The 26,787-nt window shown below is 36.6% G+C and overlaps 2 protein-coding genes across 3 annotated transcripts; one reads left to right on the top strand and one right to left on the bottom strand.

Annotated features, from left to right (window-relative positions):
* Window positions 1-434: 434 nt before the first annotated feature.
* LOC127788707 (squamosa promoter-binding-like protein 9) lies at window positions 435-16,001 on the top strand. Its single transcript, XM_052317296.1, has 3 exons — window positions 435-1,115; window positions 14,745-14,884; window positions 15,029-16,001. The coding sequence occupies exons 1-3, from the start codon at window positions 751-753 to the stop codon at window positions 15,640-15,642; spliced, it is 1,119 nt and encodes a 372-aa protein (XP_052173256.1). The 5' UTR covers window positions 435-750; the 3' UTR covers window positions 15,643-16,001.
* A 1,528-nt stretch (window positions 16,002-17,529) lies between these two features.
* Window positions 17,530-25,425, bottom strand: LOC127789093 (CDK5RAP3-like protein). 2 transcript variants are annotated; one of them, XR_008020493.1, is made up of 11 exons: window positions 25,231-25,425; window positions 24,993-25,127; window positions 22,951-23,045; window positions 22,765-22,859; window positions 21,759-21,894; window positions 21,499-21,651; window positions 20,783-21,343; window positions 20,371-20,579; window positions 19,749-19,881; window positions 17,966-18,173; window positions 17,530-17,881 (listed from the first exon to the last, which is right to left on the bottom strand). XR_008020493.1 is itself a non-coding variant. In XM_052317871.1 (10 exons), exons 1-10 carry the CDS (start codon window positions 25,289-25,291, stop codon window positions 18,039-18,041), a joined length of 1,713 nt encoding a protein of 570 aa, XP_052173831.1. In that variant the 5' UTR covers window positions 25,292-25,425; the 3' UTR covers window positions 17,530-18,038. The 2 variants fall into 2 exon arrangements, 1 of the variants encoding a protein (XP_052173831.1); XM_052317871.1 differs by having other exon boundaries at window positions 17,530-18,173.
* Between the last annotated feature and the right edge of the window lie 1,362 nt (window positions 25,426-26,787).

Below are 26,787 nucleotides of genomic sequence, written 5' to 3'. Positions count from 1 at the left end.
TTAGTATTTTCCGTTTATAATATTTAACGGAGTTATAACGAGTGATGGATGGTTAACGATAAATAAAGTTGAGTGAGTAAATGGTTACAATTTAAAGTTGAGTGAGTAAATAATTACAACTTTAAAGTTCAGTGACTATTTATTAATTTTACCCTTATAAAAGTATGTGGCCATATCAATTGATGTTGCCGCAGACACCATTCCAAGTCATTTTCATCAAGCTTGTGGTCTACCATTGGAACTCATTCTCTGAAACCAGATGTATGTATAACTGTAGATACGGAGAGAGGGAGTTCTGCATCTGCAATGGGAGATGAGTCAGCCATAGGGATAATGGACGTGTAAGCAGCCACAGGGTGAGCAAAGGAAAAAGGGAAAAGAAAGAAACAGGAAAAGTTTTGGGAAAAGGGACCTAACAGATGGGGCTTGGTGACCATAAAAAGTGTTGTAAAGAGCTGCTTCTGAGGCCTCCAAAAAGTACTTCCTCAGCTGTTGCTTTCTCCATATATCTCTCTCTCTCTCTCTCTCCACACTGCTGCGCTTACCACTTCTCCCTCCGTTATTTGCCAGTCTCCACTGTCACTCATTCCCTCCTCCCAATGACCTGGCATGGCCCCTCTCGCTCTCTAGATGTGTATTTTTTGGAGAACTCCACTTTATATTTATAAATCACTCTGTTTTTTCCTTTTGCTCGCCTTATGATTTGACCCACCACTGGGACTTGCAATGAATGGACTCTAGGCACCGCAAATGGAGATGGGTTCGAGCTCTTCCTTCTCTTCCTCCAGCCCCTCCGATTCATCCTCGCTCAACGGCTTGAAGTTCGGCCAAAAAATCTACTTTGAGGATGTGGGTGCCGGAGCCCCGCCCAAATCTGGTGGTGGGTCGTCGTCGGTTGCCGGCGGAGGCGGGAAGCCCCCGGCGGCTCCGAAGAAGGGGAGGAGCGGGGTTGTCCAGAGCGGACAGCCGCCCAGGTGTCAGGTTGAAGGGTGTGAAGTAGATCTGAGTGATGCTAAAGCTTACTATTCAAGGCACAAAGTTTGTGGTATGCATTCAAAGTCACCCAAGGTCATTGTTGCTGGCCTTGAGCAGAGGTTTTGCCAGCAGTGTAGCAGGTCAGCTTCATTTTATCCTTATTTATGCACGTATATATATGTAACTGTAAGTATGTGCTTGTGTGTGCGTGTGCGCAAATGCATCTCATCTAGGTCAACTCTCAGCTACGTTTCCTGATTATACTATTGGGTTTTGTTTCTTGGTTTGTTGTGGCCATGGGTTATTATTATTATTATTATTATGTTATTGTTTTGGTACAAGGTCCACGAGTATTGTTTATTGGTTAGCTGTTTTGACTAGAATGGTGTTGAATTCTTTATTTCAACGATTTGCTTCTTGTGGTTTACTTCTGTGAAATATGGGGTTTTTTGTTTCTTGTCATTGGATTTTTTATGCTCATATTTATTGTGTTTGGATGCTTCTCGTTCTGCTAGACCTGATAAGATTGTAGGCGTCTTTGACTCTTTTGGGTGGTTGGCGTTGTTGATGAGATGTCTGTTATGTATGAGAATTACAGGGTGGAGAACTGCCCTTCCATAATTGGCAAGCAAGAGTGAGATCTGGGAAACGGAAAAGCAAGCACAGGAATTTCCATGGCTGGGTTAGTTGCTTAGGTTCATTGTTGAGTTGGAGGATCAAATTAGTGACCGAAGATTGTTCTTTCTTTTTATGTAAAAATAAGGATTCATGAAAATGTGATCTAACTCAGAGCTCCAGGAACACGCGGTTTGCAATTGGCATTATACGCAGACAAGTCTCCAAGAAACTCCTGATACCCGCAAGCAGGGTTTTCCGCAAAATTGGCCCCTGATGATGATTTTGGCTTGTGGTGCTGAGCTAACAGCTCTGTTAAACAGGGAAATTGATTTTTCTTTTATGTTTTCAATTTTTGGCATTTCTGTTTGGGGGCGGGCTTGGTTGGGAAGGTGAGGCAGGATTGGAAGAGCTCCAGCCAAAGGAAGGCTGCTGTGGGGTTCTGAGTTCCAAGAGCTGTTTTAAACTGCTGTGTGTGGGAGGGGGGGGGGGCGCATGGTAGCAGGATGAAAAGTTTTGGGTTTGAGTTTGTGTGCATGAGTTAATGTATCAATAAGAGGGAGTCATTTAAGTTAATTAGAGTTTTAAAGAATTAGAGAGGCACAGCCTGCAATTTTTTGCATTTATAGCTGAATGTAAATGGTGGAGTTGTTTAAGTGTTAAAAAGATGCAGATGTATGGGCTCAAACTGACAAAGTATTGAAGTTTTGGACTTTTGAGTGCATCTCTCTTGGTAAATTTGGATCCTTTATTTCACTTTTCCTTGTTTTTTATTGAGAACCTTATAGCATGGCTTTGTCAAAATCTCTCTAGTTTTATTCAGTAGTGCCATTGTGAAATTTTTTTCTCTTTGCCAAAGGGATGTACTTGGGCAAGTGGATTACCGTAGTATTTTTCCCCTTTTGATGGTAAATTTATTAAACATAGAAGCTTAAGAAATGGAAGTGCAAATCATAGCAAACTATACCGCTATTTTCTTTGGATTAGATAAGAAGACAGAGAGATACCTTACGGTAATCACCTGCCTACATCAAAAAGTAATCATAAACAAGACCTGTGCATGCTATAAATTTACTCCAAAAAGTCATACCCTTATTTTGCCAAGTGGCTACTTTTGCATCTCAAACCAATGGTCTTCCTCTAGGCAGGGTTGGCTTAATGATTTCAAGCTAGCCAATTATTTCTATCTGTGGTTGTATCTTTTGTAAGGCCCTTATTATTCATGTCATGCCTTAGAGTTCTCCCCCCCGCCCCCCCCTTTTTCTGGTTTTCCTCTTATCTCTTTTGCTAAAGACTTGTTCCATTCCACCCACTCTCATCTTAACATCCATCATTAAGAGGGTTACACTCATTCAATAACTTTCATAAAAGGTATTTGATGGACCCGTCAATGCGTTTGACTTGCAAAATGACAAAATTGAAGTATGAGATTTTATTTATTTTCTTTATTTCATTGGACCTGTTATATGCTCTTGTTTCTAGTTTGATCTTTCTCACATTTAGTTTTTTCTGATCCAAGAAGTCTTTTTCATGTTCTGCCCATTTTTGTACTATTTGTGCATGATTTTTGTTTGATATGCAATCATGATGTTCTTTTGTGTTAGGTCTTCATGGCATAATGTGGTTCAGAAGTGGACTCTTTTCATTGTGGCAAAGTGTTTTATGTGAAATTCCAAGTGCTCCATAATGTTATGTTTGGTAGAAAGGAAAAATAGATAAAAGGAAAAGGAGAGGCAAGTATTGAAAAAAGTTTGGTCGAAAGGCACGGAGGAAGGAAAACTGTTTGATTGGGGCCCACACCTAAAAAATGGGATTGAAGGAGAGGAATAAGCTATCTCCTCTTGTTTATAAGTTGTAACAACTTTCTTGAGCCCCCTAGGATTTTACTTGCCTTGTAAATTGTGTAAAAAATAAATCTAATTTTCAGTTACCTTTTCCTTTTGCTCCACACAACAAGACAACTTGGGAGAGGCAGACCAACTTTTGGCCATCTCTCTCGAGTGCGATTTTGTTCACCCCCTTTAATGGGGGTGAACGTAACTCTCGTCACCCTTCCGTTAAGGAGAAATGCACACTTACACCCCCAATATTTTGAATTATGCCCCCCCCCCCTCTCTCCCTTTGCGTCGTCTCTCTTTCTCTCTGCATTGCCCGTGCGACTATGTCTCCGGCCTTCGCCACCAACCCTCTCGCCGTCGCCTTGCCTCTCGCTATGCTGCCGCCTCGCCTCTCTAGCGCTAATCGTTGTTGTATCCTCCCTTGCTGCAGAGAGGTGGCGAGGCACCAGGCGGCGAGAGGTGGTTGCTAGAGAAGAAGAGGGAAGGGGGGGAGAGAGAGAAATAGGGTGGGTTTCTTGGGGGGAGACACCCCCCCCCCCCAAATGACTTTTTTAACCCTACACTAATCGAGGGTTACGTTCACCCCCGTTAAAGGGTGGTGAACAAAATTGCACTTCTCTCTCTCTTTTGAAGTGGCCAAGTCAATCTATTTTCTAGTCTTGTGAATGTTGTATATACCCCTAGTTACCTTCTTTTGTTTATGTTAAATCTTGCACGTAGGAAACTCTCGAATAGCCCTCACAGATACACGCTTTCACACACAGATGTTTATAGAATAGAAAACAAAACAACAGAAACAATAAGAAACAATCAAACACTCACAAGACACAAGGGTTATCCAGTTTAGATCATCACAAATATGGTGATCCTACGTCCTGCCTTCCAACCGAGAGCAATAGCTTCACTAATCTTGAAAGAACAGTACAGAGATAACACACGAGCACACTTTAACTAGAGATTACAAAGGCTATCAGAACTAGACTTTCCTCTCTCTCTCTTTCTCTCGAGTGCTCGTATTTTTCTCATAATCAAAACACACAATCCAGCCTTCTATTTATAAACTATAGAGGCGGATTTTACGATGTAGACAAATGGTAGTTACAGTTAGGATGGTTAGTTACCGTTACAGCCTGACTAACAAACTGAAACCTACCTGACTGATTTTGACTGCGTCTTTGGGCATACTCGATGTAACATATAACAATTCTCCACCATTTGCATTTGTATTGCCCAAGCTTGCGTAGTGATTTGCTCTTTGTTGGATCTTCCTACACACACTTTATCATTCACACGGGATTACCTGAAGTAGTCCCAAACAGTGTTGCAACTTGGCTATTGGAACAACCTTGGTAAACATATCAGCAGCATTGTTTTCCCCTACAACCTTTATCAGACTTATTTCCTTCATTTCTAGGATCTCTTTGATAAAATGATACCTTACATCTATGTGCTTAGTTCTCTCATGGCGTGCTTGATTCTTGGCTAAGTGTATAACACTTTGATTGTCACACATTAGGGTTGCCTTTACATATTTCCCAAGCAGTTCACTTGTTAATCCTTTCAACCATAGGGCTTCTTTTATAGCTTCTGAAACAGCTGTATATTCTGCTTCTGTGGTTGAGAGTGCTACTACTGATTGCAAGTGAGCTTTGCAACTCACAGTTGAGTTCCAAAGTTTAAATACATAACCTATGGTTAACCTCCTCTTATCTAGGTCTGTTGCATAATTAGCATCTGAATATCCAAGGATGCTTGCCTCTTCTTCTGTATTAGCTCCACCATAAGCCAAAACCACGTTGATAGAACCCTTTAGATACCTGAAAATCCATTTTACTGCATTCCAATGTGATTTTTCGGGATTTGCCATAAACTTGCTGGTGACACTCATAGCATGGGCTAGATCAGGTCTTGAACACACCATGCTATACATTAGGTTGCCAACAGCACTTGAGTAAGGTGTTTTCTTCATCTCCTCAATACTTTCTTTCTCAGTTGGTGATTGCTCAGATGATAGCTTAAAATGTTGAGCAAATGGGACATTCACTCCCTTAGCATCTGACATATGAAACTTCCTAATAAGTTTCTCAAGATAAGATCTCTCAGACAGAAGGAGTTTTTTTTCCTGTTTATCCCTTTTGATTTCAATTTCTAAGATCATTCTTGCTTCCCCCAAGTCCTTCATTTCAAATGCAAATTTAAGCTTAACCTTTAACTGCTGAATTTCCTTGTCTGATTGACTTGCTATTAGCATATCATCTACATATATGAGTGGTATATGGAGATCCTATTAGACACATGCCTTAAGTACACACAACAATCATGTGAACTCCTTTCATATCCTTGTGTTAGCATGAACGTATCAAACTTCTTATACCATTGCCTAGGGGATTGCTTTAATCCATAGGGAGATTTTCTCAGCAAACAAACTTGCTCCACCTCTCCTCTAGATTCAAATCCTTTTGGTTGCTTCATTAGAATATTTTCTTCTAATTCACCATGTAAGAAGGCAGTGGTTACCTCCATTTGTTATAGACTTAGCTTTAAGTGTGCTGTCATAGCAAGCAGAAATCTTATGGAAGTTTGTCTAACTAGTGGCGAGAATACTTCATTAAAATCAATTTTGGGAACTTGAGTAAATCCTCTTGCCACCAACCTAGCCTTGTACCTAGGTTTCTCATCCTTTCCAGCTGCTTCTTTGATCTTAAATAGCCATTTACAGCCCACAACTCTCTGTCCTGGAGGTCTATTTACCAGGGTCCAAGTTTGATTTTTCCTTGGGGACTCCATCTCAGATTTCATGGCTGTTATCCATTTCTGAGAGTCCTAGGAGTGGACTGCTTCTTCATATGACATAGGTTCATCTCCAGTTACCTCTAATGCACTTGTTAGTGCATATGATACAAGGTCTGAGAATCCACATCTTATTGGTGGTCTGCTGCTTCTCCTTGGCCTATCCCTAGCAAGATTATATTGCTGTAAGTCAGACTGATACTCAGCATCTGGAACACCCTCACTATCCTCTTGTTGATCAATCTCCTGATCATGAGGGCTGTCTAGGTCATTTTCATGGACCTTTCTTTGCAACTCAACATCTACTGACTTAGATTTTTCCTCTAAGACCTTTTGATCCTCTACTTTAATATCCTTTTAGTAAACTCATCAAAAATAACATCCCTGCTTACTATTGTCCTTGGTAACCCTGCCTTTATATTCCACAGCTTATACCCTTTTACACCAGTAGGATAACCAATGAATAAGCATCTTTTTGCTCTAGGTTCCAACTTTCCCAGCTTTATATGAGCATAAGCTAAGCATTCAAACACCCTTAAATGGTCTAGACTTGGTTTGTGTCCAGTCCACATGTCATATGATGTCTTAAAATCTATAGCAGCTGATGGAGACCTATTTATTACATAAGCAACTGTTGCTACTGCCTCTCCCCAAAATGCCTTAGGTAAGTTTGCATGAAACAACATGCATCTTACCCTTTCAAGGAGAGTTCTATTCATTTCTCTGTTAGGCCATTTTGTTTAGGGTTACCAGGGGCTGTGAGGTGCCTTATTATTCCACTTTCATTGCATATTTTGTTGAATTCCTTGTTGCAAAACTCTAGACCATTATCTGTCCTAATAATCTTCACACTTCTCCCTTTCTGATTTTCAACGATAGTTTTCCATGTTTTAAAAGCCTCAAATGTATGATCTTTTGACTTTAAAACATAAACCCAAACCATCCTAGAGAAATCATCAATTATGGACAGAAAATACCTACAACCACCATGAGATAAGGTCTGTGCAGGGCCCATAAGTCTGAATGAATATAATCTAGAGGTGCCTTGGAGGGGTGTATTGCCTTCTTGCTGAATTTTACCTTTACAGCTTTTCCAAAGATGCATGACTGACATTTATCTAACCCTGTAATCTGATCTGTACCTAAGATTCCTTGCTTAGATAGCTCTATCAGTCCTTGCTCACTGATACGAGACATTCTAAAGTGCCATAGACTTTATTTTCTCCCACTGCTGCTTCTCTTGATAGGGTGGAAGCTTGCAGAATATATGTTCCATTCTGCAAATTTGCTTTCATACATACAAGGGATCCTCTAGACACCTTAAGAACTCCACCATCTCCTTCATAGGAGTAACCATTTTTATCTAGTTCACCAAGAGAAATGAGATTTCTTTTTAAATTTGGCACATGTCTCACAGATGTTAGGGTTCTACAGGTTCCATCATGCAACTTTAACTTTATATCACCTATTCCTATAACTCTACATTCACGGTCATTACCTAGCAATACTTTTCCTCCATTTATAGCCTGATAGTTTTGAATCCAGTGTCTTTGGGGTGTCATATGATATGAACATCCTGAATCCATATCCACACCTTATTTTCAGATTTTTCTGAGACTACCAAACCATCAGAACTATCATATCCTAATTCACAAATAGATGAGGCATTTTCTGTGTTACCTTTTTCTTGGAATTCCTTCTTCCTCTTTGGACAATTTCTCTTGATATGTCCTTCCTTGTGGCAGTGGTAACACTTTATCACTTTCTTGCCACTCCTTGACCTTGATCTTGATCTAGATCTAGATCTATTCCTCCCTCTCTGGTCTCTCTTGTCTGACTTATCTTGATAGCAAGTGCATCTTCTTGAGAGCTCTTGCCTTCTACCTTATTCTGCAATTCTTTTGAATTTAGGGCACCTATAACATCATCAAGGGATAGAGTATCTCTGCCATGTTTTAGAATATCAACAAGTCTCATAAGATTTAGGTGAAGAGTGAAGTAATACCAGGGCTTTCAAATACAACCTACTTGAGAGGGATTTAGTCATATATAGGCCCTCCAATTTCGGCCATATCTCTGCTGCCGTCTTCATTCTAGATTCCTCCCGCAGCACCTTGTCTCCAAGACTCAAGATTAGGGTATTGAAAGCCTTCTTACTGATTTCCTTCTTCCTCTCTGTGGTGTAGACGGCTGGCATCTTGGTCTCTCCTTCGAGTGCTTCCTCCTGTCCCAGGTTTCCAAGCAATGCCTGCATCTTCATCTTCCATAATCCGAAGTCATTCTGACCATCAAACTTTTCTATATCATACCTTGTTGCAGAGGAAGTTGACTCCATTTCCACGGATCAGAATTCTTAATTATGCCTTTTAGATGTTATTTCTTGCCTTTTCTTGATGGACTAACCAAGCTCTGATGCCAAGTTGTTAAATCGTGCACACTGGAAACTCTGGAATAGCCCTCACAGATACATGCCCACACACATAGATGTTTACAGAATAGAAAACAGAACAACAGAAACAATCAAACACTCACAAGATACAAGGGTTATCCTGGTTCAGATCATCACAAATATGATGATCCTACGTCCAGCCTTCCAACTGAGAGCAATAGCTTCACTAATCTTGAAAGAACAATACAGAGATTGCACACGAGCACACTTTAACTGGAGATTACAAAGGCTGTCAGAACTAGACTTCCCCCCCCCCCCCCCCCTCTCTCTCTCTATCTCTCTCATGCTCGTATTTTTCTCATAATCAAAACACACAATCCAGCCTTCTATTTATAAACTATAGAGGCGGATTTTACAGTGTAGACAAACGGTAGTTACAGTTAGGATGGTTAGTTACCATTACAGCCTGACTAACAAACTGAAACCTACCTGACTGATTTTGACTGCGTCTTTGGGCATACTCGATGCAAACATATAACATTTTATTTCTTCACAGTGTGGATGGATGCAAAGAGTTAAACTAATCAAACTTGGGTCAAGTTTTAACCCAAGTTTAACCCTGGGTCTTGGATGTCATGGGTTAATGAGAGAGGAAAGGCATGCATGAGTTTTTTTTTCTTTTTTTTCTTTTTGCCAATCATAGACGAGGAGAAAGAGACACAAATGTAGGGGACCACTATTGTCTCTACAATCTTCTAAGAGGTTGAGAAAAGGGGAATTTCGGTTGCATAAAGGGCTGATAGGGCTGCAAGAGAGATGAGAAAACCTAAAAAAAACTCGTTTTGAAAATGACCCTAATGCCCACCAAAAGAATGCTTTGGAGGCCAAAAGAGGGGCTATGTTGTCTTTGGGTCACCAAATAAAAACAATTATAAAGATTTTATGGATTGAAACCTGATAGATAGATATATATATATATATATCTGTAAAATGGACATAACTTCAAAGTTGAGTGTTGATGATTGTTAACAAATTACCAAAATAAATAATTAGAAAAAATAGTCATAATAAATAAATAAATAAGAGAAACGAGCTGGAGATGTAGTGGGCGACGTTGGCCCACAATCTTTGGTCGCAGGCCGTGCAATCCAACCAGAGCAACTATAATCACTTGCTGCGTTTCTTATAAGGGTCCAACTCCTTAAAAGATATAACATAATGCAAGAAAATTCAACCTAATTACCAAAATCTGTAGGCATGCAAATGAGAGAGAGAACTCTGATTCTATCTTTATTTGGTGACCCAAAGACAATATAACCTCTCCTTTTGGCCTCCAAATCACCCTTTTGTTGGGCAGTAGGGTCATTTTCAAAAAGAGAGATTGTTTTCAGGTTTTGTACCCCAAAATATAGGGTAGGTAAAAAGCTCACTTCTTGTTTGGGAGCCAGTCAAGCCATGCAGTATAGTTTTGATAGCTTAACAAGCACAACTTACAGCCAATACAAACAATGTCAATCCCATCACCTGTTGAATCCATGGTGCTTCACTTGTCACCTTGCACTTGTTCAAGTCCATGACTCGCAATTATCGCATATAGGGTCACCTCATGTAGATTCCATGATACAACTATTATCTAAAATCCACTGAGATCATATACTGATTCACCCTACCATATTGGAATAAAATAACTTCCCAAATGAACTTTTTTTGTGCTCTGAAATACGATTTGAATCCACGAAGACTTTTTCTTTTCTTTTCTTTTGTAAATCCACCAAGTACTCACTCTTCAAGGATTTGGAAATTGCCTTCTCAAGAGAATATAGATGTGAGTTTTCTCCTTGCTTTCTTCTCTCAAGAGAATGTTAACGTCAGTTCAAACTCTACAAATATAAAAATTGTTTTACCATTTAAAGAGAATTGAAAGCCCCAAGAACTCATGTTTTTAAAATTCAGCCGAATATTTAAATCTAAGGTTATCCCAGTCTTATAATTGTTGCAATTCTATCCAGCATTCAAGCAATTATCCCTGAATGACTACAATGACTTCTAGACAATTTCATTGCTGAGGATCATGGCATTATGCACACCCTTTTTTTATGGCTAGTCCCATGGTATCTTTTGAGGAATTTCACTGTTGAAGATCATCAAGGCTACCCATTTACTTAAGAATTGCTGGAAACTGTCTTTCTTATATCTTTCGAAGCATCTAATCTGTGATGACTCGTTGGATCTTCCTTTTAAACCCATTAAAGGTGCCATTTAGATCATTCTTAGTGGAAACATGAGTTAGACATAGTTAATTATAATAATTGGGGGATAAACAAAGACTTTTTGTTAGAAAAGAAGCCAATCCAAATTTGGATTTAATGTAAATGATTTATCTGTGATGTGTAACATCATTCCTTTAGACTTTTTTAAGGTACACTCCTCTTTAAGATACGATGCAAGAAATGCATTTATGATAGTTTGGACATGTGAGCAGATGACGGATAGGTGCGCTGAACATGCATGTGAGGCGAGTGGATGAATTGGAGGAAGTTTGTAGCAAAATAGGGAGAGGAAACCCAAAAGTTTGTAGCAACATGACTTTGGATATAATGACCTTTCAAATGATAGGATCATGGATACAGATTACGGGGGATCTATAATTTCATGTATCTCACCTAGTGGGATTAAGGCTTATGATTTTGTTGCATTCACCCGTAGTTTCCCTCATTTTGTGGTAGAAAGAGATTTTTTTTTCTTGGTCTATTCTCTTTTGACTTGTTTATAGATGGGAGGCCCAACCCCACCCGGGGGGGGGGGGGGGGGTCGGTCTCTTTATGATATTTACTTATTATTAGAGTAAATAAATAAATGATAGTATGCTGAAGATCCAAAAGTGTTTCGTGATTGTACAATTTGCTCAGTAGAATCGTAATTGTTTTCTGAAAACTACTGCATTGCGCAACTTTTTTCACTGTTAGGACTGCGCTTGGAACCACCCTAACCTCGACATAATCACTTTAATTATTTCTTGAAGACAGAATAACTTTAAACGCATATGACTTGAGTCCCACAATGAAAATCTCTCTATTTGCCTTAGAATGGTAGTGGATTATTAGCTAAAAATCATGATATGATATGATGGTTTTGGGGTGTTAAAAATGATGTTTTCTAAATGGATCTTTCTCATGTTTAAGGTTGATAGGTGCTACATGTGTATGTAGCATGATGAATAAAGCAGTATTTCATTGACCAATAGTGGATTCCAGTTTAGATTCTCATTGATATTAGTTTTTCAAAATTACAGCAGGTTGTAGTATTTTAAATGCTAATACTAGAACCCTTGCCCCTCCCTAAAAATAAAAAGAAAGAAAAAGATGGAATGAAAACATAATAAACAAAAAATTGTGAGAAATGAAGAAACTAAATAAATAATTTGGAAGCTCTATTTTTTGAATTGCTTTGGACTTACAATGTATGCCAAAAACCATGAGACCAATATGGACATGGACACAGGATGTGATAATTTGAAAAAAGAATGGGAATACAGACATGCAAAGAATTTTTGTTTATGTTTTATTTGGGCTAAGAAAAACAGGCAGATTTAGGACGTAAAACACCAAATTTTAATTATTCTGTTTGGATCTGGAATGTTGGATATTTTCTATAATAATTCCTAAATTACATTAGGATACCAATCATGTCCAATGTGTGACCAAAATTGTGTAAGTGTGACATAACATACTAACCATGTGTCCAACAAAAATGAAAAAAAAAAAAAAACAAATTATTGGATATTTGGATAGCATTTCTGATATGCATATTGCATGTTGCATGCATGCCTATGTTCAGAGTGGACAATACCTATATGTCACCATTAGCGAGATGTTCATACTTTCTATGAGAATATTTCACAAATTCAAGATAAAAAGTAGATAAGTTCACAAGTAATAAAATTCATGATCTAATTGATCCTTGGAAGTGTTCCAATTAGGTTCTAGTATTTCATTAAAAAAAAGCATGATGATGATAATGATAGAAAGTTGCTGAAGTCCTACCTGAAGGTAGAAATTCTCTGTGGTGTGTTTAATGCATATTTCAATATATCCTATGAGGCATCACCGATGGGTATCTTAACAACATGTGTATATTTTGGCATGTTTTATGGGTCATCGCAAATGCCATCACCAAAAAGATATCTCATCAAACTATCAGATGTCTATAAGTCATCACCAATGTTATTGCCAATCCTTAATGCACACATCAAAACACGTACCTTGATGCATAATTTGACACCTTAAATGAACATGTCTCAAATACATAATTGAGCATGGATATGGTTCCATCTAGAGCATATGTGCTTTATAGTTTTAAGTATACTTAGCTGATTGCAGATACCCAATGATGAGAGAGAAACTTGTGCAATTATGATCTGGAAAATAGTCCACCTGACAAATCTTGAACTGTCACCAATAGATGCGTCTACTTGAGCTTCTCACTATATATAAGGTTTGTTAAAAGCTAGAAATAATGCTTTAATGGGTTTGAATTCCTTATTGTAGACCATTCTAATTTCCTTGGTTTTTCTTGGCTGTGTGAGACCAACACATCTATTTTTTTCTTCTTTTCTTGTTTTTGACATAAAATATAATGGCCTTACATAGGATATGGATATGGATAGAGATTAGTTTATAGTTTTAGGTATGCATTTGTCTTTCTTACACAATTCAGTTCCTTCATTACTACATAATTTGCTTATCAAAAAATGTAGGTGGCTATCTTCTTAAATTACATGGACCATTATTCACATCAGAGGGTAATTCGGTTTGGCAAAAACTGTAGCTGCCAGATCTATCATTGTTGTAATTGTTTGGGTTCTGCTTTATTCTGTGTCTTTTCAATTGACATTTTGAGAATGGATTAAAGCTGGAATGGTAAGTTTGGCTATTTGTGCCGGTTTGTCTAATACTTAGTGCAGACAATATAGGAGATTTCTGATACTAATATAAGTCAAAATTGGTTTGTGCGTATAATAGAGCTGATTCTGTTCTTGTTGAGGTGGAATTAAATCTCCCTGGCTCGATAGCATAAACAAGATGGGATTGGTGGGCTACTTTCTCTCAGTTGGTTGTGGTATTCCTGTAGAATATTTCTTTTAAGTTTTTATGAACAAGACAAGAAGTTAATTCTGTCTTTAAATATGGTGGAAATACACTATAAAGTCCTTTAGATTCAAGTTTTTGTCTAGTGTTTCTCTTATGACTGACACTACAGCACCATTTTTATTTTTGTCCAATTCAATCCTTGTACCAATTTGGAGTAAAGAAAACGGTTTGAATTTTAATTTCATCTGAAAGTATAATGACTTTCTTTTCCACAAAGAGCATTTTAGCTATTTGAAAAAAGTAAAAGCATCCATTGGTATTAAGAATTTGAACATTGAACTTTAGGAGGAAGAATATGAGTTCGTGTGACAAGGTTCGCTACGATATATATTGTGTTTATGAATCTATTTCTACCTGAAGGTTATTCTGGTTCTTTTCATTTCCTTTCACTTAATCTTACTGTGACAAGCTTGAACTGAAAATGGTTCTGAACAAAAAACTGATAGTTTTAGAGAAATGGAAATTTCCTTGGACTTTCCAATCTCTTCAGGTATGTAATGGATAAAATGAAGATACCTAGCCAAAAAAAAAAGATAAAAATGAAGATATCTAGTGCGGGTGAGTTTTAGAGAAAAACACAAAATAATTATTTCTCAAGAATATGGTTTTGGTAGTGTGAACTACATGCACATCTGTGGTTTGTGCTTCTGCTGACAAGCATGACTTGATGGGTATTGTTCTTCCTTAGATTGATTGTTGGGTTATGACAATACAAGTACCGTTGATACTGGATTTGTTTTAGGTTTGTAAAGTTGTGAACAAGATGATAAACAAGAAAACTGGTCTTCCAAATATCCTGCTCTTGTGATGGCTAGAAATATCCTCATTTAATTGAGGACTTTTGACAAAATCAGAAGACCTTATATCTTGGTGGCTTAGTCCATTTTGTCTTCTCCATGTATGGTTGGATACATAGTTTTTAATTTTCTTCCACGGTTTCCTGCTTGAAATGATAACCTGTTGTTATGCCGTCCATCTGTTTTTCAGGTTCCATCTACTTCCTGAATTTGACCAAGGGAAACGCAGTTGCCGCAGGCGATTGGCTGGCCATAATGAACGTCGTAGGAAGCCACCACCTGGATCTCTATTATCCTCACGCTATGGACGACAATCTCCAGCAGTATTTGGTTAGTCATTGATAACAATTCCTTTTGGATGTCATCAGTTGTTCTAAACTGTCAAAAGATGATCTAGTATGGTGCTAAAACTGAATTAAAATACGTTTCTTTTTAATAGAAACCGAGTTAGAATTTTGATATTATTGGTGACAGAAAACAGCCGAGGAGCCTTTCTGATGGATTTCTCTAGCTACACACCAAGGTTCACTGGAAGAGATTCGTGGCCGACTACAAGAGCATCTGACCAGGTTTCTGGCAACCAACCAACAGCCACGGGGAAGTTTCTTCCACACCTGTGGCAAAACGAATCTGAAAATCCTCCTGACCTTTTTCTGCAAGGTTCAAGCAATGGTGCCAACTATACTGGTTCCACTGTTCCTTCGGGAGAATGTTTTTCCAGAGTCTCGGACTCTGGATGTGCTCTCTCTCTTCTGTCAAATCAACCTTGGGCCTCAAGAGACCGACCCTCTGGTCTTGAGGTGAATAACTTCCTAACCGCTGATGAAACATCCATGGTTCATTCAGCAACTGCTCAAGGATCGGCCATCAACTTCTCTAGCACCCCATGGGGTTTCAAGGGCAATGAAGCCGGCAACAGTTCACATGAGATGCCACCTGAATTGAGTGTCAGTCAGATTTCACAGCCCGATAACAATCTCTTCCCCGGTGATCTTGAGTTGGCTCAACACAGTGGAAGGCAATACATCGAGCTTGAGCAGTCCCGGGCTTTCGACTCTTCTACTCAGCACATCCACTGGTCACTTTGAGTACTTCCTCCTCCCCCCCTTTCCCTTTGTCTCTGTGGCATCTGAAAGACTTACCCTATCCATGTTTGTGGCTTCTGTTAGCATAAAGAACACAAGCTGACACTTCTGTTAACCTATTCGTGTTTGTTTTTGTGGCTTCTGTTACCCTATTCATATCCATGTTTAGGCTTCAGGTTGCCAAAACCTAAACCTTGTTGTATGCATGGCCTCTGCCTTGACTTTTGTCTGTTTGTTTCTGTTTTTTGTTGTTGCGAAGGAAAAACACATCCTTGTAGGAAACTTGGGTTAATTGGCAATAGACTGCTGTTTCCTTCCAGTTTAGTGATTTGACAAGGAATCACATGATGCATTCATATATTCATTCAGCTTCTGCATCTACCAAGAAGGAAATGCAAGCATTCTACCATCCTTTTCCTCTATTGCAATGACTCTTAATTTTCATTTAAAGCTGATTTTGGCACTATTACAGGAGTATTCCCGTCCACATTTGAGTATGTGTTGGCTAACCACGAAGCCTATCTTAACGAGAAATTCATTAAAAAGATGCAACTCTAGCTAGTATCCAATATAGTTGACCAATTGAGATGGTTTTAAGTCAAAAATTTTGTCACACAAGACAGGTATGAATATGAAGAAACAAATACCTACATGACACAGGTTGACGAGTAGGTACAAGGCACTAAACTTAGTACTTAACCCATATGTATTAATCACTAGGCTTAATACATAACTGCATTTTTCTATCAATTAAAAAATATAATATTTATTTTTTAATGTGTGAAATCTCTAAATTTGATATCTCAATTATTAAAAATTGTTATTTTAATTTTGTATTGTGACAAAACGTTAGCTAGAGTATATATCACATAGATGACCAATTGACAATGTTTGAATGGTTGATTAGTTTGTTTTGCTCTATCAATAATTAAAAAACATGACGTTTGATCTATAATGTGCAAAATATTAAAATTTTGTATCTTAATTATTAAAAATTATTTTAATTTCTTACCCTAAGATACAAAAAATGATATAAACAAGAGAATGAGATAGCAATAGAGTCTGAGTTCAATAAAGAGAAATGATAGATATTAGTTTTGTTATATTTTGTAATTGAAAATAGAAGAATATAACGTTTTTTTGGTTAGTGATTTAGAGATTTAAATATTCGGGATTTAGGGTAAGTTATGTATAATTTAATTTTTTTTTCATTAGGATAAATTTTAATATGATGTATCTCATTGACATAACTTTTTATATGATATAATATTTTCTCTTTACATGTATGTTTTATGCGGTGTAAATAACAACTTTATTTAATAATTAAAATACAAAATTTTAACATTTTGCATTAGAGATCAAAACTTAAAGTAATAATTTTTAATAATTAAAATATAAAATCTTAACTTTTTATTCATTAGAGATCAAATATTATATTTTTTAATTATTGAGAAATCACAATAAATAAGTTAACTTATTCAAATATTACTACCTAATTACTCACGTGACGTGTCATTCACAAAAATGAATGCATTCATGCACATGTTAACATTCCGTAATAGTAAAAACTGAAAATAATAATTTTTAATATTTAAATACTAAATTTTAACATTTTACACATCAAAAATTAAATATTATATTTTTTAATTATTTAAAAAACGCTATTAATCTTAATCAATATACACATTATAACATAGTATCAGTTTATTGTACAGGCCGAGCCTAATTGGCCCGCTTAAGCTAAAGCTAATTACTACCCATAGGCTGGCCAAGCCCACACCCTCTCCACAATTAAAGATCTAATTTAGCTTGTAAAAAATTGACATTCAAGAAGTTCCTTAATCTAAAATTGCAAAAACCCCAAACTTGATTGAGAATTTAAGACAAAGAAACAAAATAACCTAATTTAACTTTTAATTTAAAATCAAGTACAGATATCTATTACCCAACAAGGACACAGATGGAAAATTAAATTAAAAGTGCTAGTGTGAGTACAAGAGATGCACTCAATTCATATATGGTTCATTTACATTCCTAATTCAATATCGATGAAGGAAGCAAAGAGGAATCTGATTGTGTTGTAAATTGAAAGAAGGTATAACCAGCCAGAGTCTACTTCCTAACAGGTACAATGACCTCAAGAGAGTAGATGAGATACTTGTCCTCTAGAATTAAGGAATCCTACCCAATCATCCACTCTTTGTTGAACCACCAGGTCTTTCTGCATTTGCTATTTGATGCGCTGAAAAGAGATCGACTTCCAAGGTTATAAGAATTGTAGGTTGCAACTGAAAACTTCAAGGTGTCGAGACGATCTGTGTTTTACCTGTCAAGAAAATGGGTTGTTTCCGTGTGGGTTTTAAGTAACAGGAAGCTGAGTATAGATCATTTGCCAGGCGTTATGGCGGGCTGAGGCTGCTACTCAATAGGGCATTGATCTCTCCAATTATATTGACGGGTCTCCCATCAAACATGGATGATAATGTACTCTCGGAAAGCTTTTTCAACTCCCTGGTTTTTGCCAGAGCTGCTTCCTGCAATTCATAAATAGCAAAATCATCATTGACAATGTTCAACCACCAAACGATCTGGCATGGATTCACATTTTTGTCAGCCAGGTGCTGTGATGATCTTTATTCCAAAGAGATTGAATTCGAACCATTAAAATAAACATCTACATGTTCCCAGATTAGATTTTCAAATAACCAAGTAATTCGGCAATAGCAGAAACTAGTTGACCGATGATTTGAATCTCGATTTGCATTTGCCAATGGGTAAGTGAAGGAAAATTTCAGATCTATTCAAACGATACATTAAACTCCTTCATCATGTATCTCACTATCTTATGAGGTTTCATACTTCAAGGCCAGTATTATGTCAATCAATATTCCTAAGAAGCACCAACATGGATACCAGTATAAAATTGGATAGAGAACGGACGTTAGATACCACAACTAGAAGAAACTAAGGATAAAAATAGAGGGTGCAACCATAGTCTTTGTATTTTTATTAATTGTACATAATAATCATAAAGCACTAAAAGAATAGAAAAAAATTTACCATTTACCATTACATTCTTAATAATGATAATAAACAAAAATATCAAAAAATACAATACAAAGTAATCCCACACAAAGAAATCATCAAATCCATAAGAATGAGAATATAAATGTCATTCAACATAGACTAACAACATATGAAGCCTTAAATCCACTATGAGAGGTTGGCTACATGAATTTAAGCTCCCCACGGATTCTATTTATGGCTTTATCTTATATAAGACACTTATAACACAACAAAGAGCCTCTCACCAAGTTTTTCTTAGTCTTCCTCTACCTCTTTTGTTTTAAGTCTTGTTTCATTCCATCCACCTTTTTCATAGGAGCCTCTATAGGTCTTCTTATAAAAGGGGGGGGGGGGGGGGGGGAAAGAAAATAATGTTTTTTAGAACTGTAATTAGGCAATTTTTTTTCCTAATAAACTTGTACTAAAAAAAGTGTTCTAAAAAATTTAATAAAACGCCCACGTCACTCATGTGTAACTTTGGTTGTAGATTGAGTTATTCCTTCAATATTTCTAGTACTAAAGATATTCCTCATCACAACTGGTCCCAAGCCCAGATGGAGGAAAGTTGTGTCAGACAGCTGATGGCACGTGAAGATCATCAAACCTCTTGACATGGATTCTACATACAATATTTGATTGGTGAACTAAAACCAATGTAGTCAACCCCACCTAGTTGAACTAAGCTTTGATGTTTTTGTGTTATTATTGTGTCATTCATGAGTCCTAGGCAAGTCCAGAAAAAAAAAAAAATGAAACTAATAACAAAAAATTAGATGTGTTCCAGACTGTTCAATGATTATCATATCTAATATGTGTCAAACACAGCTCATAAAATAAGTGTCTGCAAGTTCTAGGCGCATTCCTTTTCTAGAAATTTTAAATAAAGTAATATCTGCAAGATTTGCGGTGCACAGCCAATTATGGAAATGGCTATACTATCTGAATTCTGAAAGCAAAAAGTCATTTCTTGAATTAACTTAAAACGGTGTCACAGTGCACTCTAGAATTAACTAATAAAGCCAGACAAATAAAAATGAAATCACCTGCTTCGGCCATAGTGAAGCTAATGTACTTTTCAGCTCCATACGTTTGGCAGATAAGTCTTTCAATCCCTCCTTTAACTTCAATTCATGGTGTTTCTTTTCCTCTAGCATACTCACCTGTCTATCTAGAAATCTGGAATTTAAATTCAAATCAGTCATTACAACTCATTAGGGCATAAGCACGGGCAAAATTAAATTAAAGGAAACATAAATTACTAATGATAATATAATACTGTTGACTAAAGAGAGCTGATGTAAGTCAAGAAAAAAACAGTTACAAATGAACCACCAGATCAGGATATGACACTTCCCAAACAGTTGCAAGAAGAAAATATAGGCCTCAACCACCCCCCCCCAAAAAAAATAAAAATAAAATAAATAATCCCACGTTTACTTGCGCAAATGGAATGGAAATATTGTCATTATCAGCTGCCAATTCTCAATAAGAATGCAAGCTCAGAAAAGATGGAATTCAACCATATATTTCATGTGTTACAACTGCTGAATCTTTGTTTCTCTCATAAACTAAACATAAAAATGTCTTATATAAAATAACAAGATGGGGAGCAGGAAAGCAGAAAGTATTGGTGAAGGTATAAAGCTGGATAAAACAATCATGCACCTCTTAGAATTAAGAATCATGATCAGATCTCGAGTCTTTCTATTTGTCAGTAAGGAGACAACCAATATAACATCTGATTGCATTTTCTGAATAGCATCAGAAGAATACTGCTGCAACACAAATGGAGTAACTGCCTGGACTTGATGTTGTAAGGACAAAGTTTCATCATTTGTCAGCTCCCTCAACCGTTGGTTCAAGAATGCTTTTATCTGGTGAAGAAAGTTGGTACATCATGATGTTAAAATGCTTTGATCTCACAACTGAAATAGAAGTACTAACACCATGTAGGATTTCACTGTTATGTTCTCATGCTATTACAGAATGCGGAATATGTTGTACATTAAAAAGGAATTGAATATTTAGAAGAACATATTAATTTATCTAATTAGTCAATGTGGTAATAAGCATATACCTCAAATAGATCATCAAGAATATTATTCCTGTAATCTGTCTCCAAAAGTTGGCTCCTCTGTTGGCTAATCTCCTCAATTTCAGTTACAGTGTTTGGAAGGGCTGTACGAGACTCTGGGACTGCATTTGACAAAGCAGTATCGTCAATCACATCAAATTGAGGGTTCTCAACATTAATATCCCAAGATATCTCAGATGCAGAGACCTCAGGGACTGCATTGTCTTCTTTATTTAACAAGGCCTGGTCAGATGCTGCTTCATTTGTTGAAGAATTTTGCAAAATCTCACTGGCATTAACAATCTCATAAGGACCCAATCCATTGCCAGCATCATCTGCTTCTTCCACTGTACCAATATCCCAATCTATCTGAGAGCTATCCACAGTTATATCCCAGTCAATACCATCAGCTGCAATGTCAATGTCCCCAGAAACATGATTGGATTCTTCAAGGCTAGCTTGAACATTCACAGAATCAATAACTTCAGGTTGCACATAAGCATTCAGAGAAGGGTTTTTTTCTAGAATATCCCTCAAATTTGGTAAGATGGAACAGGAAGTTTTCTGCAATCACAAGCAACCACAATTACAATGGAATCGAATAGTGTAATCACAGCTCCATATGCTAACAATTATGATAAACATATGTAACAAGAACTTGGTCACCGAGTACACATCTAGTGAGATTCACAATTAACAGAATTTGATGATCTTCTTACATCCTTATCTGTATGTGCATCTCTGACAAAATTTGAGTAGAACTCAATTGCCTGTGAAATAGACTCCCCACTCAAAACTTCCAGAATCCTCTTAAATGTGCTTGGGAGCAATTTTTTTGCAGTTTCTAACAGTTCCAACCTTACATTTACTCCCTGCAGCAAAACAATATACATTGATGAATGGCTTGATCTTAGAAGGAATAGATATCAAAAGAACATGACAGCCATTAACATAATGACTAATGATGCAAGACTGTAACCTCCAACCCAAGCTCTTGACAAGACTCTGCAAATTTAGCTGCTGAAAGAGCTGCATTTCTTTTAATATCAGCTTCCCGGCGGTCAAGCTCTGCAAGTTGCTGTTGAGTCCTTTGGACCTGTTTTTTCTGATATGGTCTTCAAATATGAAATAAGATTTAATCAAAAATATGCATCACACCAACATGAAGCAACTTTTTTTGGCTTGCCAAGTAGAGATAGGGTTGGGCATCAACTTTTTGAACGGAAGCAACATATTTCAGTTAATTTGGTTATATATATATATATATAGAACTTTCAGTTTGCTTTTTTTATACAAAAACTCTGATTTTTATGTTTGGTTTTGGAATTAACATTTTGGTTTTTAACTGAATAACCAAATTATACATCATTTTTTTCACAAAAATACTCCTAGATTGTCTTATTTACAACATTGTCATTCCAAATAAAATCTATCATTCAGCAATGGGGCTTCAGTTCAGCTGCTCCTCTGGCTCACTTCCTCTCTTCTTTTGGCTGCTACTCTCTTCCTTTGGCACTATGGACCCAATGCCATCTTTGAGCATGAGCCCAGGCATTTCATTCATGGCGAGTGAAGCAAGAAGCTCAAGAGCCTCCTTATTGACCTTGATGCAGTCGGTTCTGATAGTGGACTTGTCAGGAATGAAGCCCATGCATGCTTCTGGTCTTCTTCCTAGAGCTTGTAGGAGATGCCATGCATAGGGCCCTTCTCGATATGCTTCATGAGGTGGGTACAGAAGCCAACAATCTTGTTGTTGAGGCAATTGGAGGGGATTATAGTCCTCCTCTAATCAGTTAGATGCTATGCTGTGATGCCTTGATTTTTATTTCTTTATTTTTATTTAAAAATTTTCCATCAGTTTGTTTGGTTTATTTGGTTTTATACCTAATTCATTTTGGTTCAGTTTGAAATGCATGGGCAGTTGGTTTATTCAGTTTTGTGAAATGGAACCGAAATGACCAGGTATAATTCATGTAAGTACTTACATTTCATAATTAACATTTTGGACCACTATCTGAGCAGCCTCCCCAAGGTAAATATGATCTTTCTCTAAAGCTTTCACAATTGATTCCCAAACACCCTGCACAGATTGAAATATAATTGAGTTTATGTGTGTCCATGTGTGTGTGTGTGTGTGTGAGAGAGAGAGAGAGAGTCATTGTAGATCTTACAGCAGCACCTGAAAGCCGGCCGAAAATATTACGGTTTTCTGGAGTTGACTTCAGAAGAATATCATATATGTGTTTGGCTTCTAAGTAACCAATAGCTGGAAAGTGTATGCAAGTAATCAATCAAAAACTAAGATAAAACCAGCACAAATGGGAAAATTTCTAAATCCTAAACCCAAAATTGAACAAACTTATAAGCTTGACTTCTTAAGTATCAAAAAACTTCCTTAACCCAATGTATCCACAGAGAAAATCTACCTCAGGCAAACTCCACCAAAGAATATGAAATTCCAGCTTTGTAGAGAAATGCATAACCATGTTCCTTGATAAATACGCACATACACTGAATACACATAAACTAAATGGTTCATCATCACCACCACCAACATCACATCATCAAGTGTACCTTGTACTAACAAGGTTAAGGTTGGTGGCATGGCATTCATAATGCCAATTGACTTCTCAAAGTCACATTTCAACAAGTATAATTCATTGACAAAGAAATCAGAATGAGTTAGTTGGATGGAAGATCATTGAGCATTCCACTCTTACAACATAAGAAAAAGTTTTCCCTTTTTCACAAAAGAACACACTAGTTAATACAACATCATGCATGAATGAAATTAAAAGATAATAAAGAAATAAAACAAATCACTATGAGTCAAAAGATTGCTTAGATACCTATTCCCAATAACCCTCACATAAAACAACAACATATCAGCCTTTATCCCACTATGTAGGTTTGGCCCCCCACCCAAAACAACCAATAAAAAATGGCAAGGAGACAGCAAAAGAAATGCTGTTACATAGATACAGAAAAATGTGCTACTACAAAAACTGCACAATTCTTTATTGCAAAAGGAAGTATGGAAAACCTTTCTTTGATACTACATTGTAGAAGAGATTCAATTTTAAAAAACATATATGACCTGTTTTCTTGAATTGAAATGTGTCTGCAGAGATAACAAGAAAAGAAACTGCAAGAAAGGGGAAAACCCTATACAAGAAGAAGGTTCATGACCATTTACAACAAAAACTCATCAACAAAGGACAAAAGAGGACAGGCAAAAAAAGTAAATAAAAAAAAGTGTGCTCACTCGACCAGTAAATCAGAGTAAACAAGTAGAGTTCCATTGAAAAAATGCGAAGAATTTCCAACATCTTCAAATGCTCTTCTATTTCTTTCATGCCAAGTCCAAAAAATCACATGGAGGAGGGTTGTTCCACACCAATCTCAGATTCCTCAGGCAGTTCCTGCCCAAGAGTGCATAAAATCTGCAGCAGAGGCACAGCATTGCTCACATTGCTCCCAATAAACACAAAACCAAGTTTCACAACTGCCACACCATTGTGCAGCAAAGAAGGAGGTCCTCAAATTCCCCAGCATTCTTACACATATAGCAGCACTCACAAACATGACTTCTCTTCCTTAAGTTATTGATGGCAAGAATCGAGCTTTGTGCAGCCATCCATATGAAGAAAGCCACTTTAGATGGTACCCTCACTTGCCCAATTGCTTTCTAAGGAAGTTTGACACCTCATCATTCACCCAATCGTTCATAGAAGGATTGACCGATAAAGGTACCTCTCTTTGATGGGTGCCATAGTCATCCTCCCCCTCCCTGTCAAGGAATGATTACCACATTTGATTCCTTGAAGAACCAAGACACTAGTGATCCATATTTTGGTCCACATGCAGGAGTCTTCTATCCAAGTAGGTAATGACTCTTCTGCATCTTTCCATGGTGTCTCTCCATTCCTAAAGGATTTCCACATGAGAGTCTTAATACATGACCTTCATGGTAGATATCTAGGCACTTGGACAAGCTAAAACTCCTGCTTCATTCACAAGAGGTACTTTTTGGCCTGAATAAAGGCAAGATGCTATTCATTAAGTGACTAAATGTAGTACTTGTTAATTTTAAGGGTCACTCACAGAACGTGAGCCTTCACCCCCCCCCCCCCCCTTTTCGATTCAATTAGCAATCAGTTTACAAGATAAAATACTATGTCTGTGCCATATTTGAAGACGAAATCAAACCAACCTTCAGAGTCTAGGGTTTGGAAGTACGGATCCAAATCCTTCGGCAGAGATGAAAACGCGGCCGATATCTTAGCTCTTACAACCGCCAATCGTTTTCGCCAATCGGACGGGATCCTCTTCCGATCTACCAACCACTCTGCAATCACGACAATCAAATTTCAGATACCAAACAAACCAAAATGAAATCGAACTGCACAACTGCACGTACGTAACTACAGACAGATAAAGAGTTAGTTCACCTCCAAGACGAGCTAAAGCGATGTCGATGGGGAGACTGCGAATCTCGTCCTGATTCTGCATTTTCCTGGATGATTTCTTGGGACTTTGCTCAGAATTCAGAACAATCGGAGTGGAGGACTGAGTTCGGCGTTGATCTTTGATCAGAGTGTGTACTGTGAAGCAATCGTCGTCGACGACCCGTAATGGGCTTTGCTGGCCTACGCTGTGAATTTTCCGGCCCATATAGGCCCACTTTCTATTTCTTGTACTTTTACAAAAATATATATATATATATATATTAGTCAAACCCATATTTTTGTTACTATATTTTTATGATTTTTTTTTTTTGTGATCATTCAAATTTTTTATTATTTTAAATTACCCTTTAATCTAAATTTTAGAGCTAATTTAACTCATGTATTTTAATATTTTTTTTTCATAACAACCTAAACTTTTCGATTATATTTTTATATTTGTATTTTCGAGTCAATTTAACTCTTATATTTTTATGTATAAAAAAATAAATAAAATAAGACGAGTCAACACTTTAACTCTATCTCTTTTTGTCTCTTTCTGTTTCTTTCAACTCACTCTCTCTTCTTCATATATTCTCTATAAATGAATTGGAATAATATTTTATGATTACATAAATTATGGAATAATTTTAGCTTATATTGTTATTATTCTCATACTCATATTCTATTAACATTTTGACTATCATAATTTTTTATACCTTATTATTGTAAATTTAGGATTTTCTTATTAATAAATTTATAATCTTACAGAAAATGCAAAGAGATGAACCTTGCAATTTCTTTTAATGGATCGGCACTTCTTTGCCTAATAATCTTCTAAAGATTATAATATGTTTGATTTTTTTATTATTTTTTACATGTTAAAATACAAGGATTAAATTAACTTGAAAAATATGGATACATGTATATAATTAAAACAATAAAAAGTTTGATTTATCATACGAAAAAAAGTCAAAATGCAATAGTTAAATTGACTGAAAATTACAAATACTTAATGTAATTAAAATAAGAAAAAATTCAAATAGAAAAAATATGTAAAAGTACAAAAGCAAAAATATATGTTTAATAATACATCCATATAATAATTTTATCAATACACCAAGCCTTGCACTTTTGCTTAAAAAAATTTAAATTTAAGCATTTACTACATGTATATAACATGGATTGTTCTCTAGTGTTATTTTATTGATAGATAAACTATTTAATATTGTTGTTACTAAGATATAATAATAAATTTATAATACGAGAAAGATAATTATGATAGTCCTGTGTGATGATGATCAAGAGCCTCTCATTCATTAATAGCCACCGATCACCAGAGATCATTCATTCATTCATTAGGTCTCATAATTATTATAATAAGATCACAGGTCTTATAATCATCATTGTAAAAAGACTATCATGATCACATTTCTAACGTTATAAATTTATTGTTATATTTTGATAACAATAAATATAATTATAATATCATATTATTATACTGATGTGATATTATGATATAATAAAAAGCTGCCATGTATTTACATTTTGAATACATAGTAG

This window comes from Diospyros lotus, chromosome 13 (genome assembly GCF_014633365.1).
Source record: "Diospyros lotus cultivar Yz01 chromosome 13, ASM1463336v1, whole genome shotgun sequence".
Taxonomy (NCBI): domain Eukaryota; kingdom Viridiplantae; phylum Streptophyta; class Magnoliopsida; order Ericales; family Ebenaceae; genus Diospyros; species Diospyros lotus.
Note: the sequence above shows the minus strand (reverse complement) of the source record. Positions and strands in the feature narration are given on the sequence as shown.

Bases quoted from the DNA above. Each gene is read 5' to 3' on its own strand.
- LOC127788707 (XM_052317296.1), top strand. From the start codon at position 751: ATGGAGATGGGTTCGAGCTCTTCCTTCTCTTCCTCCAGCCCCTCCGAT. The intron at 1,116-14,744 runs GTCAGCTTCATT...TCTGTTTTTCAG, and splicing joins TTTTGCCAGCAGTGTAGCAG to GTTCCATCTACTTCCTGAAT. The intron at 14,885-15,028 runs GTTAGTCATTGA...TATTGGTGACAG, and splicing joins ACAATCTCCAGCAGTATTTG to AAAACAGCCGAGGAGCCTTT.
- LOC127789093 (XM_052317871.1), bottom strand. From the start codon at position 25,291: ATGCAGAATCAGGACGAGATTCGCAGTCTCCCCATCGACATCGCTTTA. The intron at 21,652-21,758 runs GTTACAGTCTTG...GTTTTGCTGCAG, and splicing joins GTCAAGAGCTTGGGTTGGAG to GGAGTAAATGTAAGGTTGGA. The intron at 21,344-21,498 runs GTAAGAAGATCA...TTGTGATTGCAG, and splicing joins ATGCACATACAGATAAGGAT to AAAACTTCCTGTTCCATCTT.